Source organism: Pelodiscus sinensis, chromosome 8 (genome assembly GCF_049634645.1).
Source record: "Pelodiscus sinensis isolate JC-2024 chromosome 8, ASM4963464v1, whole genome shotgun sequence".
NCBI classification, from domain to species: Eukaryota; Metazoa; Chordata; order Testudines; family Trionychidae; genus Pelodiscus; species Pelodiscus sinensis.
The window spans coordinates 21,967,274-21,989,149 of NC_134718.1; the positions used below are offsets into that span (position 1 = coordinate 21,967,274).

General features: G+C 48.9%; 1 protein-coding gene across 1 annotated transcript; it reads right to left on the reverse strand.

The window, feature by feature from the left end:
- Window positions 1–12,419: 12,419 nt before the first annotated feature.
- LOC142830471 (uncharacterized) lies at window positions 12,420–19,540 on the reverse strand. Its single transcript, XM_075935626.1, has 3 exons — window positions 18,754–19,540; window positions 18,262–18,501; window positions 12,420–12,452 (listed from the first exon to the last, which is right to left on the reverse strand). The coding sequence occupies exons 1-3, from the start codon at window positions 19,249–19,251 to the stop codon at window positions 12,420–12,422; spliced, it is 771 nt and encodes a 256-aa protein (XP_075791741.1). The 5' UTR covers window positions 19,252–19,540.
- Between the last annotated feature and the right edge of the window lie 2,336 nt (window positions 19,541–21,876).

The window sequence follows — 21,876 nt, forward strand, 5'->3', positions numbered from 1 at the left end:
ACTCCTGTGGAGCGTCCACACATGCCTTTTTGTGCAAGAGCTGTAGCTCAAAAAGGAGTTATGCCTTGTAGAAGGAAGTATACCTACGCCGCAAAAAGCCCTCTGTTCTGTCGATTGACTGTAGATTTTCTTGTGTAAAAATGCACTTGTGGGTTTTTGTGCAAAAACCTTGTAGTGTAGACGTAGCCATAGTGTATTAAAAATCTCAGTGTCAGGTATATTTCACTGCAACATATAAAAAAGCCCCGGTACCTCTCATCATTCTCAAGTCTGAGAAAAGGTACTGCCCCTATATATGCAGATCAGAATTTAAGCACAGAATTAAAGACTTGAATTTTAATAACTTCAACTTTAAAAGTAATTAAAATTCATCTTGTTAACTGCAAGTAGCATTTTGTCTGTGTTTCATTCCTTTCAGGCTCTAGACAAATTTCTACACTCCATATATTTTTGTCAAATCATAGAATCATAGAATATTACGACTGGAAGGGACCTTGAGAGATCATTGAGTCCACTCCCCTGCTCTCATGGCAGGACCAAATATTGACTAGACCATCCCTGATAGACATTTATGTAACCTACTCTTAAATATCTCCAGAGATGGAGATTCCACAACCTCCCTGGGCAATTTATTCCAGTGTTTGACCACTCTGACAGTTAGGAACTTTTTCCTAATGTCCAACCTAAACCACTCTTCCTACAGTATAAGCCCATTGCTTCTTGTTCTATCCTCAGAGGCCAAGATGAACAAGTTTTCTCCCTTATCCTCATGACACCCTTTTAGATACCTGAAAACTGCTATCATGTCCCCCTTCAGTCTTTTCTTTTCTAAACTAAACAAACCCAATTCTTTCAGCCTTCCTTCTTTAGCCTTTTAATCATTATTGTTGCTCTTCTCTGGACCCTCTCTAGGGGTATGTCTACACTACAAAGTTAATTCGAACTAACAGATGTTAGTTCAAATTAACATTGATAGGCGCTACACATGCAAACCGCTAGTTCGAACTTAATTCGAACTAGCGGAGCGCTTAATTCGAACTAGGTAAACCTCATTCTACGAGGACTAACGCCTAGTTCGAATTAATTAGTTCGAATTAAGGGCTGTGTAGCCACTTAATTCGAACTAGTGGGAGGCTAGCCCTCCCCAGCTTTCCTTGGTGGCCACTCTGGGCACCACCAGGGAGACTCGTCTGCCCCCTTCCCGGCCCCGGAGCCCTTAAAGGGGCACGGTCTGGCTAAGGTACCCGTGCCAGGTGCAAGCCTGGCCACCCGCGGCCACCCAGCCCTCCGCCTCTTCCTGGGACCAGGCTGGTGGCTCCTGGGAGCCTGCCCAGGTCCGTAAGAGGTGGGCGCCTGCCTGGTCTAGTGCAGACATTGTGGACCTCATCCACGACCACTGCACTAGGCACAGGAAAGTGGCTGTCTAGGGCAGGACAGCTGCCAACCTGGTCACCCAGGAGCAGGTATGCATGAAAATCAAGGTGGTCCACTGAGACCACCAACCCTGAGCCCTGAGCTTAGAATGGCCATACTGGGTCAGACCAAAGGTCCATCTAGCCCAGTAGCCTGTCTACCAACAGCGGCCAACACTAGGTACCCTGGAGGGGATGGACCGAAGACAATTACCAAGCCATTTGTCTCGTGCCATCCATCTCCAGCCTTCCACAAACAGAGGCCAGGGACACCATTTCTACCCCCTGGCTAATACCACTCCATGGAACCAACCTCCATCACTTTATCTCACTTCTCTTTAAACTCTGTTCTAATTCTAGCCTTCACAGCCTCCTGCAGCAAGGAGTTCCACAGGTTGACTATTTGCTTTGTGAAGAACAACTTTCTGTTATTAGTTTGAAGCCTGCTACCCATTCATTTCATTTGGTGTCCTTTAGTCCTTATATTATGGGAACTAATGAAGAACTTTTCTTTATGCACCCTCTCCACACCACTCATGCTTTTATAGACCTCTATCATATCCCCCCTCAGTCTCCTCTTTTTTAAGCTGAGAAGTCCCAGTCTCTTTAGCCTCTCTTCATATGGGACCTGTTCCAAACCCCTGATCATTTTAGTTGCCCTCCCCTCTCCCACCCTCTCTCTTCCCCTCTCCCATCTCCTTTTCCCAGTCTCCCCAAGTTTTGTTCAAGAAAGAGAGTTTCTATTTTTGAACACACGTGTCCTTTATTTTGTACATCAGGAAGGGGGGCTAGGGAGGGGTAAGTGGAAGGAGGTGAGGGAGGAATGGGGTTCGAGCCCCTGATGGGGAGGACTGGGCTGGCTCTGCGGGCTCCTCAGGGTGGAAGCTCTCCTGCAGCCCCTTGATTGACCCCCCCCCTCCGGATGGCAGCCTGCGGCAAGTGCAGCCGGGCTGATGGCCGAGTGCTGTGATGTGCCGAGTGTGGGCACTCAGAGCACTCCAAGCCAGGACTGCTTTGCTAGTGGGGAACCCTTGAGAACTGTCTGTCCAGGGTGGGGGTCGGGTCCCTTTAAGCACAGCCCTCAACTAGCCTGAGACCACAGCTCCACGCTCTAAGTCCTAATCTGATGCCCTGCCGGCACTGCTTCCGGCCATCCTTAACCTCTGTTCAGGGTCCACTTAGTGTGGACATGCTAGTTCGAATTAGCAAAATGCTAATTCGAACTACTTTTTAAGTCTAGATGCGCTAATTTGAATTAGCTTAGTTCAAATTAACTAATTCGAACTAAGTTACTTCGAATTAGTGCTGTAGTGTAGACATACCCTAATTTCTCCACATCTTTCTTGAAATGTGGTGCCCAGAACTGGACACAATACTCCAAATGAGGCCTAACCAGTGCAGAGTAGAGCGGAAGAATGACTTCTCATGTCTTGCTCACAACACACCTGTTAATGCATCCCAGAATCATGTTTGCTTGTTTTGCAACAGCATCACACTGTTGACTCATATTTAACTTGTGGTCCACTATTACTCCTAGATCCCTTTCTGCCATACTCCTTCCTAGACAGTCGCTTCCCATTCTGTATGTGTGAAACTGAGTGTTCCTTCCTAAGTGGAGTACTTTGCATTTGTCTTTATTAAACTTCATCCTGTTTACCTCAGACCATTTCTCCAATTTGTCCAGATCATTTTTGAATTATGACCCTATCCTCCAGAGCAGTTGCAACCCCTACCAGCATGGTATCATCTGCATACTTAATAAGAGTACTTTCTATGCTAATATCTAAATCGTTGATTAAGATATTGAACAGAGCCGATCTCAAAACAAACCCCTGCGAAACCCCACTTGTTATACCTTTCCAGCAGGATTGAGAACCATTAATAACTATTCTCTGGGAGTATGTCTACACTAGCCCCTTAGTTCGAACTAGGGAAGCTAATGTAGGCATTCGAACTTGCAAATGAAGCCCAGGATTTAAATATCCCGGGCTTTTTTTGCATGTTCCCGTCTAGTCGCCATTTTTAAATCCTACTAGTCCGGATTAACTGCCCACGGGAATGAGGTGTAACAGTTAATTCGAACTAAGGACTTAGTTCGAATTAACGTTTGACTGCCGCGTGTAGCCACGGGCAGGTAGTCCAGACTAGTGGGATTTAAAAATGGCAACCAGATGGGAACATGCAAATAAAACCTGGGATGTTTAAATCCCGGGCTTCATTTGCAAATTTGAATGCCTACATTAGCCTTCCTAGTTCGAACTAGGGGGCTAGTATAGACATACCCTGAGTACAGTTATCCAGCCAGTTATGCACCCACCTTATAGTATCCCCATCTAAGCTGTATTTGCCTAGTTTATTGATAAGAATATCATGTCTTACTAAAGTCTAGGTATACCACATCCACCACTTCTCCCTTATCCACAAGACTCATTATCCTATCAAAGAAAGCTATCAGATTGGTTTGACACTATTTGTTTTTTTACAAATCCATGCTGGCTGTTCCCTATCACCTTACTACCTTCCAAGTGTTTACAGATGATTTCCTTAATTACTTGCTCCATTATCTTCCCTGGCACAGAAGTTAAACTAACTGGTCTGTAGTTTCCTGGGTTGTTCTTGTTTCCCTTTTTATAGATGAGCACTATATTAGCCCTTTTCCAGTCTTCTGGAATCTCTCCTGTCTCCCATGACTTTCCAAAGATGATAGCTAGAGGCTCAGATACCTCCTCTATCAGCTCCTTGAGTATTCTAGGATGCATTTCATCAGGCCCTGGTGACTTGCAGGCATCTAACTTTTCTAGGTGATTTTTAACTTGTTCTTTTTTTATTTTATCTTCTACACGTACCACCTTCCCACTAGCATTCGCTATATTAGGCATTCCTTCAGACTTCTCAGTGAAAACCAAAACAAAGAAATCATTAAGCATCTCTGCCATTTCCAAGTTTCTTGTTACTGTTTCACCTTCCTCATTGAGCGTGGGCCTACCCTGTTCTTGGTCTTCCTCTTGCTCCTAATGTATTTATAAAAAGTCTTCTTGTTTCCCTTTATTCCTGTAGCTAGTTTGAGCTCATTTTGTGCCTTTGCCTTTCTAATTTTGCCCCTGCATTCCTGTATTGTTTGCCTATATTCATCCTTTATAATTTGTCCGAGTTTCCATTTTTTATAGGACTCCTTCTTTATTTTTAGATCATGCAAGATCTCGTGGTTAAGCCAAGGCGGTCTTTGGCCATGTTTTCTATCTTTCCAATGCAGCAGAATAGCTTGCTTTGGGACCCTTAATAATGTCCCTTTGAAAAACTGCCAACTCTCCTCAGTTGTTTTTCCCCTCAGTCTTGATTCCTATGGGACCTTACCTATCAGCTCTCTCAGGCGCAGGTGGAGGAGACAGAAGCGGTGCTGGCACAGATGTTGCGGGTCTTCCTGACCATCATAGGCCTCCCTCTGTCTAACTCCCTCTTAAACTCCCCTGTCTGCAGCTCCTGTCCACTTCGCTCCCCTGGTCGCTCTGCCATTGGCTTTTAAAGCCTGCTTGTCTAGGTCAGGCCTGCCCCCTTTTGTTTCAAAAATCATAATTCAAAAATCATAATTTTGCAGAGACACATTCCCTCTAAAGAAAAGCCATCACTTCCCATTACATATCCACTACTGAGTCTACCACAATTTTGGCAAAATAGGATCAAACCATTTAAAACATGACATGCCAGCACACAGAATGTTTTTTGGAAATGTTCAAATACATAAGTTATGTGCATTTTGGAGATATCAGTATTCAAAATAACATGAGATTTTACTTTTGAAAATCGCCTGTCTCATCATCTGGCTTATCATCTCTCTAAAACAGCTTTTACTAAAAACTCCATAGTATTATTCTGTTGATCACACTTACTTTGCAGTAACAAATACTAACCTCTCTATCCCAGCAGCACAAAATATTCATCTGTACAAATTCACTGTTCTGCTTTCTAGATATGCAATCTTTTATTCTGTCGCTCTTGCTGGATATGGAGGTGAGAATGATTTAAGCTATTAACCAGATTTTTTACGTATTTCATGAAGACAGATGGACAATGTGCACATTATCAACACCATTAGTCAACTGTAGGCACTATAAACACACATTAGTGCAATGCCTGCTCTGCAAAAATTGCATGGTCAACAGCGATGGAAGAAGGGGAGGCTGGGAGTCACAGATAGAGGGTAAGGTGGGTTATGTCTGAGAAGAGCAGAACATGGAAAGCCAACAGAGCTCACATCATGGGAGGGAAGGAAGGGGCAGAGAGAAACCACAGGTTGTGAGGAGGAGGAATGGAGTGTCACAAACAGCTGATGTGTGGTGCTCAAACCCAGGGAGGAAGGAGGAGAAGTGGGGATGGGGCATACTCAGGGCGGGGAGAAAAGTGGGGCAGCTGCAATGTTTTCTGCAGTTATAAATACTGGACACCTGCTCAGGGAGGGAGGAGGCGGAGCCCTGCTGCACGAAATGTTCATATATGCACAGCTCTGCTTTCTCAGTGTGTTGGTTGGCTTTGCAGTGATTATGTTAGCAGAAACATAAGAACATTTTATAGACAAGTTAAACCAAAACACAGTGATTACACAAGGAGGCCAGTCTTGAGCAGTGACTCCAGTTTTCTGTGCCTTTGAGTCTATTACTGACCTAATTAGCACATCATGTGAAGGCAGTGGGAGACTGTGATCAGATGCTCATGCTGTCTCACTTCAGAAAAGATAAACAGTCAAATATAGTAGTGTATCTACATGTAAATAAAGTTGCTATAGGAAAATTATCTCAAACAATAATCCCATAAAAAGTACAATCCTAGACTAAAACTGGACATGGCTTTAGGGACACATTTTTTAGGGGTGTCTTACTGTCTTCGTTAGTGAACATGCAAAATTTTACAGGCTCATTCTACCAGCTACTTGCTCACCAACTGCTGCCAAAGTACAGTAAAACTCCAATTGTCCGGCATCTAGTGGTCTGGCACTCCTGATAGTCCGGCACTAACTGGAACCCGGAAGTGCTCCAGCCAGCTGGACAATTGGAGCGCCTGTGAGCCCCACGTGTGCTCACAGGCCGGGAAAGGGAAGGGGAGGAGAGGGGAAGGAAATTATACACCTGTGACGGGTCTGCTAGGACCCGTACTGCATTCAGCCGGTGGGTGAGGGGGAGGGGTCGACGGGGAATGGCTCAGTGAGGGGCAAACCCTCCACCGTTTTGCAGGGAGGCAGGGAAAGCCCTGCGCGGCTGCCTCTTGTTAAGTATTTCACATTTTGTAGTGGACACAGTTGCTCTTTGGACACTGGCTTCCTGAAGTTTGCATAAGAACTTTGGAATGCATCTGCATTTTATATAATAGTTTGTGCCTGCACTTAGAGGTCACAGCTAAAAATGTCTCTCCTAAAAATAAATGTCTGTGTAGTGCCAAGTGCAATAGGGTCTATGGCTAGGGCTCCTAAATCAAACTTCAATAAGTAATAAAAATATATATAACTGCCCCCAACTTTAAACTTGTCATTAGTGATGCAAAATGTTCTCAGCATTGAACCCAGAAAAATAATGCTTTTTGCCTATATAATTAGGACCCCCCACAGGGCTGCAACAATTTGTATAGTAGCAGTGCTGAAAGCCATTGAGCCAAACAGTAAATCCTGTATATACTGGAAACCACTTCAAGTTAGCACCCTACCCCCATCCCTAGTTCCAGCACCTATGGCTTTGAATGAACAAATTAAGGAATTTTGCTAGCCTCAGGATGGTGGGAATAGTACATATGGATGGCGCTATAAACAGCTCCAACACTTCCCAATCCAGCCTGCATTGGGTATCTCATCAAAACCAGTTGTGACAGATAAGTGATGGACTCTGATCAAACCAACAGCCCCACCATGTCTGTGGGCTCTGGTGCAGCCACCAACAGAGAAGCGCATGTGATAATACAGCTTGCCTAGGTGATTCTTCTGTTTGGCTTTGCTGGGATGCCATAATGACTCAAGTCCAATGATTTTTCTGACTGTACCAGTGGGTGGTAAATGGTAAACGTGCTGTGTGATGTGTCCAAAATACCTGAGCAGGTCAGTACAACATAAAAAGTATTATACATAAGGCAGAGACGCATTGATCTTTTCTATGACTCATTTAAGAAAACATCACAGGATGCAGAAATGGCCTTTTTGAACCACTCTGTGGTTGTTCCTCTGACTAAAGTGTCAGTCACCTCTTGCTTCTTCTACATGTGTGTGTCAGGAAGGGAAGAGAGAGGGCTGGTGTACCTTCGGGTGAGGGACAAGCAGAACATGGGAGTCATAAATCAGTCTGGGTATGTCTACACTACAAAGTTAATTCGAACTAACAGACGTTAGTTCGAATTAACTTTGATAGGCGCTACACATGCAAACCGCTAGTTCGAACTTAATTCGAACTAGCGGAATGCTTAATTTGAACTAGGTAAACCTCATTCTACAAAGACTAACGCCTAGTTCGAATTAAGTAGTTTGAATTAAGGGCTGTGTAGCCACTTAATTCGAACTAGTGGGAGGCTAGCCCTTCCCAGCTTGCCCTGGTGGCCACTCTGGCCAAACCAGGAAAACTCTTCTGCCCCCCTCCCGGCCCCGGAGCCCTTAAAGGGCCATGATCTGGCTACAGTGTTTGTGCCAGTTGCAAGCCTGCCAGCACCCAGCCAGCAGACCCTGCGTCTAGCCACCCAGCCCTTGGCCTCTTCCCGGGACCAGGCTGGCAGCTCCCAGGAGCCTGCCCGGGACCGCAAGAGGCTGGCGTCCGCCTGGTCTAGTGCAGAGATCGTGGACCTCATCCAGGTTTGGGGGGAGGCCTCCAACGTCCATGACCTCTGCACTAGACACAGAAAAGTGTCCGTCTAGGTCAGGATAGCTGCCAGCCTGGCCACCAAAGGCCATGTGCAAACCCAGGAGCAGGTTTGCATGAAAATCAAGGTGGTCCACTGAGACCCCCAACCCTGAGCCGTGAGCTTAGAACATAAGAACATAAGAATGGCCACACTGGGTCAGACCAAAGGTCCATCTAGCCCAGTAGCCTGTCTACCAACAGCGGCCAACCCTAGGTACCCTGGAGGGGATGGTCCAAAGACAATGACCAAGCCATTTGTCTCGTGCCATCCATCTCCAGCCTTCCACAAACAGAGGCCAGGGACACCATTTCTACCCCCTGACTAATACCACTCCATGGACCCAACTTCCATGACTTTATCTAACTTTTCTTTAAACTCTGTTCTAGTTCTTGCCTTCACAGACTCCTGCAGCAAGGAGTTCCACAGGTTGACTATTTGCTTTGTGAAGAACAACTTTCTGTTATTAGTTTGAAGCCTGCTACCCATTCATTTCATTTGGTGTCCTCTAGTCCTTCTATTATGGGAACTAATGAAGAACTTTTCTTTATGCACCCTCTCCATACCACTCATGATTTTATAGACCTCTATCATATCCCCCCTCAGTCTCCTCTTTTCTAAGCTGAAAAGTCCCAGTCTCTTTAGCCTCTCTTCATATGGGACCTGTTCCAAACCCCTGATCATTTTAGTTGCCCTTTTCTGAACCCTTTCCAACACCAAAATATCTTTTCTGGGGTGAGGAGATCACATCTGTATACAGTACTGAAGAGATGGCGTACCATAGTTTTATACTTCCCCTCCTCCTTCTTCCCCTGGCTTCTCCCTTCCAGCTCCCTCCTCCCAGGTTTCCCCCTCCGCTCTCCCACCCTCTCTTTTCCCCTCTCCCACCTCCTTTTCCCAGTCTCCCCAGAATTAATCCTCCCCCAGTCTTGTTAAATAAAGAGAGTTTCTATTTTTGAACACGTGTCCTTTATTTTTTACATCAGGAAGGGGGGCTAGGGAGGGGTAAGTGGAAGGAGGTGAGGGAGGAATGGGGTATGAGCCCCCACTGGGGAGGACTGGGGTGGCTCTGCGGGCTCCTCGGGGTGGAAGCTCTCCTGCAGCCCCCCGATTGACACTCCCCCCGGATAGCTGCCTGTGGCAAGTGCAGCCGGGCTGATGGCCGAGTGCTGTGATGTGCCGAGTGTGGGCACTCTAAGTCAGGACTGCTTTGCTGTCCCTCATCGAGGTAGACAAGCAAGCGGGGAACCCTGAGAACTGTCTGGGTGGGGGTCGGGTCCCTTTAAGCACAGCCCTCGGCCAGCCTTAACTTCGGTTCAGGGTCCACTCAATGTGGACATGATAGTTCGAATTAGCAAAACGCTAATTCAAACTAGTTTTTAGATCTACATGCACTAGTTCAAATTAGCTTAGTTCGAATTAACTAATTCGAATTGTTAGTTCGAATTAGTGCTGTAGTATAGATATACCCTCTGTCTTCTGTTCAGTATTTTCTGGAAACCACTAGAGATATTTGTATCATCTCTATTTCTCTCCAAGATTATGTTAGTTTTCTGACAGTGAAGGTACACTGCAGGCCACCCGTGCTTTCCTTACACTCACACTAACACCTGTGTACAGAGTTCACAAAAGAGCAAAAATATTGCAGTGACACAGAATACCAAAATTCACGGCCTCGCCTATGTCCAATACATTAAGGAACACTAAAATCACAAAGCCAAGCAGTCAGAAGTTAAGACTTGTCAAATTTAAGGTTGTTCATACATCTTTAGGTTATCCTTATTTTGCATATATATTATGATGGTCCTGATCATCAACACAGAGAAATCTGTGCCAGAATCAGGAACAAAAAACAATTATTTTCCTGGGGCACAGTTCAGTTTCCAAAACACATCAGAACATCTATTTTCTTCGTGTAACTATCTGCCTCATTCAATTGTCATGTAATTAGAAACCCTATGGTAAGGATGCCAAATTTAAGTTTGTATCTTAGGTTTTTCCAGTCTTTTCAAATACCAAATTAAAAGTAATAGTGAAACCTTGTAACTCAAGTTCCCAAAAAATGAAGGATAGAGGGTAAGAAATTAAGTTCTTGTCAGAGACATGCATCCATTTTGTTTTCATTTCATGCAAGCCAGCACAGAGGAGACATATACACTGTATGTGCTCTCTGATGGTTCTTTTATTTTGTTATTTCAAGTTTTGCTGTTCTCTTTATCTAAAACAAAGGTCAGTCATCTGATTTTCTTTCTTCATGGTGGCTAAGGGTAAGTCCTATGTGAGATCAGGCCTGAAAGACCTTCCTGATACCCAATTGGGGCCTCAAGCCACTTCTGTGATGCAGATAATGAATAATAAAATGCACCGTTTCACCCACTTCAAAAGTGCACATGAAAAACTGCCACAGTAAAAGGAACTCTAAAGAAAATAGACCAGTGCTGTCCAATGTAAGAATAATGTTAGGAGAACTTATGCACAGAACAGCAACACATACTTAGAGCAATTGCTGCTTAATATCAGTGTTCATTTGTTGTGACATATAAACAGAACCTCTTTGATGTGTTAGTGGTCCTGTACCAGTGATTTGTGTATTTTCCAAGGGCACTGGATTTTTCTTCTGTGCTCCCCGCTGTTCCTCTCATTCCAGCCTCAGATTTGTTCTAGCAATTGGTATTAACTACGTCCATTACAGCACAAACAGAGGTAGACTTTCACCCAAAATTCAATCCAAACCTTTTTTTAGCTCAGAAAAAGTACAGATGTCTGTTTACCTTTGATGTTCTTTTTCAATTGCCTCTAACTCCTGCCTCTAGAAAATGAGGAGCCAAACTATTGAGAAAGACGATTCTCTCAGGGCCAGATTCTCAGCTGGGGTAAATCAGTGTAGCTCCATCTGCAGTTATGCCAGTTTATAACAGATGAGGATCTAGCTCTAGTTACCTGATACCAGCCATCTAATTCAAATTCATAGTTTAGTTAAAAGCAGTGGTTCTCAACCAGGAGTCTAGGGTCTCCTAGGGAGGCTGCAAGTATGTTTTGGAAGGTGAGGTGCCAAGCAGGGACAACAGTAGACTAAGTGGGGACTAGGATAGACAGCAAAAGCCTCATCCAGACAGAAGCCTGGGGCCCTCACATCTGCCACCCAGGGCTGGAGCCCAAGCCTGTACAGCATAGTTCATGGGAGACCCTGTGGAATAAGTTGCAAGCTACAGCCCTGCTTGCCCCTCTACAACTGCCCCTGGCTTTTATATGCAGAAAGTGAGTTAAGTTTAGAGCAGCAAGTCAGACTGATCCTCCAACTCTTTTAAGAGTTTCACCCTCTACTAGCCTATTTCCTTCTTCTTCCCAACAGCTCTTTGATGCAAAGCTACAATAGCTGGCTCGTGCAGATATTCTTTAACAGCCTCAGTATGCAATATAACCTGAGACTAGACATTTCACGCAAGATTGCAATATGCTACTGTAACCCACACACCTAGTGTGGTTACTGAGTTTTGCAAGTGGCACCTAGACCACTGCAACAGTTAAGATCAAGAGACCTCTACAGCATGGGCTGGGAGCCAGTTGGCTTTTAGCTCAGAGGGTAGAGTCAGCTCCCGAGGTCTCAGGTTCAAATCTGCTTTGGTGGTGGTTATACCACCACTATACTTCCACTAATCGTACACCAAGGCAGTGTCTAGACTGGCAAGATTTTGCGCAAATACTTTTAACTGAAAAGTTTTTCTGTTAAAAGTATTTGCACAAGAGAGCAGCTGTACTGGCATGTGCCTTTGTGCAAAAGCATCTGTGCCTAGTGTAGATGCTCTCTTGCGCAAGAAAGCTCCGATGGCCATTTTAGCCATCGGGCTTTCTTGCGCAAGAAATTAACTTGGCTGTCTACACTGGCCCTCTTGCGCAAGAGGGCTTATCCCTGAGCGGGAGCTTCGGAGTATTTGTGCAAGAACCACTGATTTTGTACAGTACAAAGTCAGTGTTGCGCAAATACTCGCAGCCAGTCTAGATGCAGCCCAAGTGTGAAAAATTGGGACAGGATGGGGAGTAAGAGTTATCTAAATAAGAAAAAGCCCCAAATATTGAGAAATCGGGACATGTGACCACCCTAACTGCACTGGAACAAATCTCCTTTCTGTTAGTGAATTAAAGTTACTTACAGACTCTTTCTGCTGTTGACACATTCTAGGGAGAAATAGAAACACCAGACATGAGGAATATCTTACTCCCACCCTAAACAAAACACAACACTGAGCAGGGACACCTGATGAGTGCTACAATTCTTAATCTGCATTGTTTGTACCAAACCTATCCTATATGGGTACTTGGAGTTCATGAAGCTCCTCACAGACTTACCCGGGAATCAGTTTATCACATTTTCCATATAACAATAAACATTCAGTTAATTCACGTTTGCTTTTGCATCTTTGCATCTATATCTGAGTCCATTACAACATTATGAGATAAGCTCAAATTTATTAAGGTCAATTTTTAGCACACAATATTGTAAAGTTAAAGGCTCATAGCCCTCTGTGTGCAAGAATTTGAAGTAGTTCAAAGTAGCAGGTCCCCAACAGAGTGGCTACTGTCAGCTCTCAAAGTGATGTACTGTGGGTAGCTATCCCACAGTGCTTGCTCCCCTTTGCATTCTGGGTTATGCTCCCAATGCATGCTGGGACCAAAACTGTGCAGCAGGTGGGTCTAGATACATAGCAGCAGCATTGTATCTAGGAAATGCACCCATTTCCTCCCACCCCCCACTTCATACCAATGGCAAATAGTTATTTCATGCCATTTTTTCTCTTGTTGGTTATCCACACAGATGCCACAGCAGCATGAGCATAGAACCCATCATGGATCCCATTGCGAATGAAAGCATGATGATGATGATGTTATTAACCTTCGTGTGCCTAATGCTGCAGCTCTGGTGCCACCAGACTGCATTGTTATGCAGGTATGGGATGAGCAGCAGTGGCTGTACAATATCTGCATGCATAAGCATGCACAGCATGTGACACTTGCAAAGCATGTGCCATGTTTGTCTTCCTCCCAGAAGAAAGAAGGGATTTAATCTGCACCAAGTGCAAGCGGGTCATCATTTTGGAAGAAAAAATTAGAGGACTGGAGGCCCGAGTATTGACCCTATCCTCAATCAGAGAGGATGAAGACTTCCTCGATAGAAGGCAGCGTTTAATCCTGCAGGCACGGCAGGTGGAAGAGTCAGAGAGGGCAGTACAGGACAAGGAAGAGAACTGGCAGCATGTAACTTCTAGAAGAAGAAAAAGGCCAACTCAGGTATCCCCCATTCCTGTAGACTGCTTTCAGGCTCTCTCCACAGGCAATGTGATGAAGAATGCTTTGGCAGGGACCCCTCCAGGAAGAAATCGGAAGAGAACACCATCTACCAGAAGGCATGGGATGCGTAGTCCTAGGGATGGGGGTTCCACGAACACCGCCCCCAAGAAAAGAAGACAGGTGATGGTGGTCGGGGACTCCCTCCTAAAAGGGACTGAATCATCCATCTGCTGTCCAGAGATGGAATCTCGAGAGGTGTGCTGCTTACCGGGAGCTCGAATAAAGGATGTGACCGAGAGTCTTCCAAAAATGATCAAACCTTTGGATCGCTATCCCTTCCTGCTTCTCCATGTGGGAACTAACGATACGACCAAGAATGGCCTTAAGTGGATCACTGCGAATTATATATCACTGGGAAGAAGAATCAAAGAATTCGAAGCACAAGTGGTGTTCTCGTCTATTCTCCCTGTTGAAGGAAAAGGTCTGGGTAGGGATCGTCGAATTGAGGAAGTAAATGCGTGGTTGTGCAGGTGGTGTCGCAGAGAGGGCATTGGTTTCTTTGACCATGGGACTCTCTTCTGGGCATGAGGATTGTTAGGAAGAGATGGAATCCACCTAACCAAGAGAGGAAAGAGCATCTTTGCGGGCAGGCTTGCAAACCTAGTGAGGAGGGCTTTAAACTAGGTTTGTTGGGGGATGGTAACCAAAGACCTCAGATGAGTGGGAAAGTCAGATACTGGGAGGAAATGCAAGGGAGAACAAGCAACAAAGGAGGACCCCTGATTCAAATGGAGAAGGTAGGGCGAACAACTGGTTATCTAAGGGCATGTCTACACTAGGTTGTTAGTTTGAGCTAGGAAGGCAAATGAGGGCAACTGGAGTTGCAAATGAAGCCCGGGATTTAAATATCCCAGGCTTCATTTGCATGTTCCCGGGCACCACCATTTTTAAATCCCCCTTAGTCCCATAGTAACAGTAACAGTAGTTTGAACGGTAACTACTAATTCGATCCTAATTCGAACTACCTACTCCTTGCCACGTGTAGCCATGGGCACGGAGTTCAGACTAAGGGGGATTTAAAAATGGCGGCACCCAGGAACATGCAAATGAAGCCCGGGATATTTAAATCCCGGGCTTCATTTGCAACTCCAGTTTCCCTCATTTGTCTACATAGCTCTAATTAACAACCTAGTGTAGGCATACCCTAAGGTATTTATACACAAATGAGAGAAGCCTGGGAAACAAACAGGAAGAATTAGAAGCTCTGGCCCAGTCCAAGAACTATGATTTGCTTGGGATAACGGAGACTTGGTGGGATGACTCACATGACTGGAGCACTGTCATGGAAGGGTATAAACTGTTCAGGAAGAACAGGCGGAAGAGAAAAGAAGGACGAGTTGCACTGTATTTAAGAGAGCAGAATGATTGCTCAGAGTTCCAGTATATAGAGGAAGGAAAACCTGTTGAGAGTCTATGGGTTAAATTTAGAAGTGGAAGCAACAGGGTGATATTGTGGTTCTGGGCCCCCCACTATAGAAAGGATGTGGACACATTGGAGAGGGTCCAGCGGAGGGCAACCAAAATGATTCGGGGGCTGGAGCACATGACCTATGAGGAGAGACTGGGGGATTAGGATTTGTTTAGTCTGCAGAAAAGAAGAGTGAGGGGAGATTTGATAGCAGCCTTCAACTTCCTGAAGGGAGGTTCCAAAGAGGCTGGAGAAAGGCTGTTAACAGTAGTGACAGATGGTAGAACAAGGAGCAATGGTCTCAAGTTACAGCAGGAGAGTTCTAGGCTGGATATTAGGAAAAACTATTTCCCTAGGAGGGTGGTGAAGCACTGGAATGGGTTACCTAGGGAGGTGATGGAATCTCCATCCCTAGAGATTTTTAAGTCTCTGCTTGACAAACCCCAAGCTGGGTTGATTTAGTTGGAATTGGTCCTGCCTTGAGCAGGTGGCTGGACTTGATGGACTCCTGAGGTCTCTTCCAGCTCTATGAATCTATGATAAGGCCACTTTCATGGAAGTATGCAAATTGCTTTCCCCACCCACAAGAACACCAGAATGAGACCTGCTCTGACAGTGCAAAAGTGAGTGGCAGTTGCCCTGTGGAAGTTCCTCACAGATCTACCCAGGAATTAGTTCATTTCAATTATTTAAATTTTAAAAGACACTCATAGTAACAACTTGCCTGTTTGTTCTTGATTTTAAGCCTCCTTCACTGCTGCCTCGTATGGAGTATCCCTTTAGAAGCTTAAATACAGGTTGGCTACGTCTAGATTGCATCCCTTTTTCGTAAAAGGGATGTAAATTAGATGTATCACAATTGCTAATGAAGCGGGGATTTAAATCTCCCTCACTCCATTAGCATAAAAATGGCTGCTGTTTTTTTTCGGCACGGAGCTTTGCCAGAAAAAAGTGCTTTCATAGGTGCTACACTAGCGCTCCGTTAGTTTGAACTTAATTCGAACTAACGGAGCGCTTAGTTCAAACTAGGTAAACCTCATTTTATGAGGATTAAGCCTAGTTCAAACTAGCTAGTTCGAATTAAGGGCTGTGTAGACCCTTAATTCGAACTAGTGGGAGGCTAATCCTTCCCAGGTTTCCCTGGTGGCCACTCTGGCCAACACCAGGGAAACTCTATTGCCCCCCCTCCCGGCCCCGGAGCCCTTAAAGGGCCACGGGCTGATTACACAGTTTGTGCCAGTTGCAAGGCTGCCAGCACCCAGCCAGCAGACCCTGCACCTGCCACAACATAAGCCAGCCACCCGAGGACACCCAGCCCTCCACTGCTCCCCAGGACCAGCCTGGCAGCTCCCAGGAGCCTGCCCGGGGACACAAGAGGCTGGCACCCGCTTGGTCAAGTGCGGAGATCGTGGACCTCATCAAGGTTTGGGGGGAAGCCTCCAATGTCCACGATCTCCGCACTAGCCACAGGAACGCGGCAGTCTACAGCCGCATGGCTGCCAGCCTGGCCGCCAGGGGCCACCAGCGCAGCCGGGAGCAGGTGTGCTACAAGGTCAAAGACCTGCGGCAGTCCTACTACTGGGCCTGCCAGCCAGGGGCCGACCCGGAGGCATGCCCCCACTTCCACACCCTGAACCGCCTCCTGGAGGCTCATGCCGTCCCTGCCCCCCGGGACGTGATAGACCCCGGAGCAGAAGGACCGCTCCAGGAGACGGAGGAAGAGGAGGAGGGCTCCGAGATCCAGGAGCCTGCTGGCAGCCTGCCCAGGACCTGGGACCCCCGAGGCACGCCACAGAGCCGCTCGCCTGTGTCGTCTGAGGCCGGGGAGGCGTCCACCTGTGAGTACCATAGTGCTCCCCTTATGTTTACGGGGGGCTGGGGCGAGAGGGAGCCCCGGGACCGTGCGCCTGGGCTTTGCCCACCACGGAGCAGCAGCTGGGGAGCCTGCAGGGGCCCTGGCCTTGCAGAGGGGAGCTGGGTTTCACACACCTGGGCCCCTGGGGTAATTGACCGCTGGTCTTGTTGCACCACAGCTGCAGCACCTGGGCCTGCAGGGCGCACCACACTGCCTGCTGCAGCTGCCCGTGCCCGGGCAAGCAGGAGAGCCAGGAACGAGGAGGACTACCAGAGGTGGCACCTCCAGTTCATGGATCACCAGCTCTGCACCCAGGACCACTGGGTCCAGGAGGACCTGAGGCTGCGCCGGTGGAGTTTGGAGGCCCTGGAGGATCAGGGCCGTGCCCTGCGAGGCCACCTTCAGAGCCTGCTTGACCGCTTCCCAATTCCTCCTGCTCCTGCTCCTGCTCCTCCTGCTGCTCCCCCTGCTGCTCCCCCTACTCCCCCTCCTACTCCCCCTCCTGCTTCCTCCACACCCCCCATCCCTCCTGCCCCACCCTCCACAACCATTGCCCACCGATGCCCCCGGACCCGCAGTGTGGCGAGACGGGAGAGGCAGCCGGACTCCCACCCCTGAGCTTTCCTTTCCCTTCCTCCCTTCCCGCCCCTTCCAGCTCCCTCATCCCAGGTTTCCCCCTCCCCTCTTCTACCCTTCTTCCTCCCTTCCCCCACCCCAGTTATGTGAAATAAACACACATTTTTGTTTGAAAAACAGGTGTCTTTATTTGACAGTAGGTAGGGAGGGGAAAGGAGAAGGGGGGTAGAGTGGAAGAAGGCCCCAGTGGGGCATGCAAGGGAGATGTTAGTCCTCCTCCTCCACCAGGAAGCTCTCCCGCAGGGCTTCCCGGATCCGGACGGCCCCCCCGCCCGCTGGGCTTCCCGGATGGCGGCGGTGCGGGGCTGACCGTAGTGTCCAGCCATGTGGTCAGCCTCAGCCATCCAGGCTGGCAGGAAAGCCTCCCCCTTTCGCTCACACAAATTGTGGAGCACACAACATTCTGCCACCACGGGAGGGATGTTGTGCTCAGCCAGGTCCAGACGGGTGAGGAGGCATCGAAAGCGGGCTTTCAGTCGCCCGAAGGCCCCCTCCACCACGATGCGGGCCCTGGTGAGCCTGGCATTGAAGGCCTGGCAGGAGGGATTGAGGTGCCCCGTGTACGGCTTCATCAGCCACGGCTTCAGTGGGTAGGCGGCATCCCCCACCAGGCACACAGGCATGTCCATGTCCCCGACCCTGATGTGGCGGTCGGGGAAGAAGGTCCCGTCCTGCAGCCGCTGGCACACGGAGGAGTTGCGGTACACCCGGGCATCATGTGCTTTGCCGGACCAGCCCACATTAATGTCCGTGAACTGGCCCCGGTGGTCACACACGGCCTGCAGGATCACGGAGAAGTACCCCTTGCGGTTGATGTACCGGGAAGCCTGGTGTTCCGGGGCTCGGATGGGGATGTGCGTCCCGTCGATGGCCCCCCCACATTTGGGGCAGCCGAGGGCGCCGAATCCCCGGATGACAGCGTCTGGGTCGGCGAGGCGGACCACCCTGTGGAGCAGCACCCGGTTGATGGCCTTGACCACCTGCGGAGAGAGACACAGCAAAGCGCCAATCAGTGGGGTGCCTGGGTGGCTGGGAGCGTTCGTGCCCTGGCAGTGTCCCACACCCCACTCCCGGAAGCAACCCCCCTGGTGGCATGTAGTACGGCCGGGACAGACCAACCCCTCCGGTGTGGGGCGCTTTCGCCTCCTCCTGCCCCCCCTTTTTTCCTGGGGCGGCCCATCCCCTCCTCGCAGCACCCCCCCCCCCAGCTCGGTGGCCGGCGAGTGCCAAACCTGCATGAGCACCGCTCCGACGGTGGATCTCCCCACGCCAAACTGGTTCCCGACGGATCGGTAGCTGTCCGGCGTGGAGAGCTTCCAGAGGGCGATGGCCACCCGCTTCTGGAGGGGGATGGTGGGCCTCATGTGAGTGTCCCTTCTGCGCAGAGCAGGGGCGAGCCACTCGCAGAGCTCCAGGAAGGTGTCCCTCCTCATCCTGAAGTTCTGGGTCCACTGTCGGTCCTCCCAGCGCTCCAGGACGATGCGGTCCCACCAGTCACTGCTGGTGTCCAGACGCCAGATGCGGGGGGGGCATGCCAGTGCCGGGGCGCCGCCGCCGTGGCTCCTCCACGGCCCCCTGGGCAGCCAGGTGGAGAGGCAGGGGGCTGACGTGCACCAGGAGGTGCCAGGCAGCCTCGAGCCATTGGTGGCAGGCTTGCAGCAGCAAGTCCAGAAAGTGAACCAGAAGGTGCAGGGCAAGCTGTGGCTCCATGTTGCCACCTGCGGCGGCATCCCCGAAGGGAAGCACCGACACAGACAGGCACAGAGACCAACGCTTTGCTGTCCCTCGGCAAGGTTGGCCAGCAAGCAGGAAAAGCTGAGAACCGGCTGTCCAGGGGGGTCCCTTTAAGCTCGAGCCTCAGAGATAGCCTCAGACAGCAGCCACACAAAGCAACTACTGACCTGATGCCCTGCCAGAACCAGTTTCAGCCGCCCTTAAATGCCCCCCTTTATAAATGCATTTATAAAGACAGTGTAATTCTGCTACATTTCTCTACAAGTGGGCAAACTACTAGCCAGGGGTACGTCTACACTACAGCGCTAGTTCGAACTAACTTAGATCGAATTAGTTAATTCGAACTAAGCTAGTTCGAACTAACGCATCTAGAACTAAAAACTAGTTCGAACTAGCGTTTTGCTAGTTCGAACTAGCAAGTCCACATTAAGTGGACCCTGAACAGGGCTTAAGGATGGCCGGAAGCAGTGCCGGCAGGGCATAAAAGGAGGACTTAGAGCATGGAGATGCTGTCTCAGGCTAGCCGAGGGCTGCGCTTAAAGGGTCCCGACCCCCACCCCGGACACACAGTTCTAAGGGGTGCCCTGCTTGCAACGAAGTTCTGGCTTGGAGTGCCCTGAGTGCCCACACTGGGCACATCACACCACTCGGCCATCAGCCCGGCTGCACTTGCCGCAGGCTGCCATCTGGGGAGAGGGAGTAATTGGGGGGCTGCAGGAGAGCTTCCACCCCCAGAAGCCCGCAGAGCCAGCCCAGTCCTCCCCATCGGGGGCTCGTACCCCATTCCTCCCTCACCTCCTTCCACTTACCCTTCCTTAGCCCCCCTTCTTATTGATGTACAAAATAAAGATAACGTTTCTTCCAACATTGACTCTGTCTTTATTGAAAAAAAACTGGGGGAGACTGGGAAAAGGAGGTGGGAGAGGGGAAGAGAAAGGCTGGGAGAGGGGAGGGCAACTAACATGATCAGGGGTTGGGAACAGGTCCCAGATGAAGGAAGGCTACAGAGACTGGGACTGTTCAGCTTAGAAAAGAGGAGATGGAGGGGGGACAGGATAGAGGTCTCTAAAAGCAGGGGTTGGGTGGAGAGGGTGCATTCAGAAAAGTTCTTCCTGAGTTCCCATAAAGAAGGACTAGAGGACACCAAAGGAAAGAAATGGGTAGCAGGCTTGAAACTAGTAAGAGAAAGTTGTTGTTGTTGACAAAGCAAATAGTTAACCTGTGGAACTCCTTGCTGCAGGAGGCTGTGAAGGCTAGAACTAGAACAGAGTTTAAAGGGAAGTGAGATCAAGTCATGGAGGTTGGGTCCATGGAGTCCTATTAGCCAGAGGGTAGGAGTGGTGTCCCTGCCCAAAGTTTGTGGAAGGCTGGAGAGGGATGGCACGAGACAAATGGCTTGGTCATTGTCTTCGGTCCATCCCCTCCAGGGTCCCTAGGGTTGGCCGCTGTTGGCAGACAGGCTACTGGGCTAGATGGACCTTTGGTCTGACCCAGTACGGCCATTGTAAGCTCAGGGCTCAGTGTCGGGGGTCTCAGTGGACCCCCTTGATTTTCATGCACACCTGGTCCTGGGTGGCCAGGCTGGCAGCTCTCCTGCCCTAGACGGCCACTTTCCTGTGCCTAGTGCGGAGATCGTGGACGAGGTCCACGATGTCCGCACTAGCCCAGGAAGGTGCCCGCCTCTTGCGGTCCAGGGCAAGCTCCCGGGAGCCGCCAGCCTGGTCCCGGCAAGAGGGGGTGGGCTTGGGGGCATCGGGTGGGTGGCTCTGTGCCGTGCCAGGTGCAGGGTCTGCTAGCTGGGTGCTGGCAGGCTTGCACCTGGCACGGGCACCGTAGCCAGCCCGTGCCCCTTTAAGGGGTCTGGGGCCGGGAGGGGGGCATAGAGTTTCCCTGGTGTTGGCCAGAGTGGCCACCAGGGAAACCTGGGGAGGGCTAGCCTCCCACTAGTTCGAACTAAAGGGCTACACAGCCCTTAGTTCGAACTAGCTAGTTCGAACTAGGCGTTAGTCCTCGTAAAATGAGGTTTACCTAGTTCGAACTAAGCGCTCCGCTAGTTCGATTCAAATTCGAACTAGCGGAGCGCTAGTGTAGCACCTATTAAAGTTAGTTCGAACTAACGTCCGTTAGTTCGAACTAACTTTGTAGTGTAGACATACCCCAGAAGAGGTAAGAAGTGGGATTCACAGAGTATCTACCTCACCTCCATGCACTGCCCCGCACAAAGAACTTACTTCCTCGTTGTCCCATCAGGCTTCCCCTCCCTTTTGCTACTCCTTCCCTGAGGGTGACTAAAGAAAGCAAGAGCAATTCATTGCTAGCATTAATACCCAGGACTCACCCTTGTGCAGAGAGCACCCAGGTTCTCTGCACAGAGGTGAATTTCACCTTCACTCAATTGTCTTTCTACTTTAGCGAGAGACAATAAGACTTGGCATATTTTTACTGCTACTGTTTTATGCAAGTATCAGGGGGTAGCCGTGTTAGTCTGAATCTGCAAAAGCAGATTGTGGAAAAACAGCATCGCTTGCCTGGTAACCTCAGTCGTGCAGAACGCAATGCCATCCACAGCCTCCGGAACAACTCTGACATTATAATCAAAGAGGCTGACAAAGGAGGTGCTG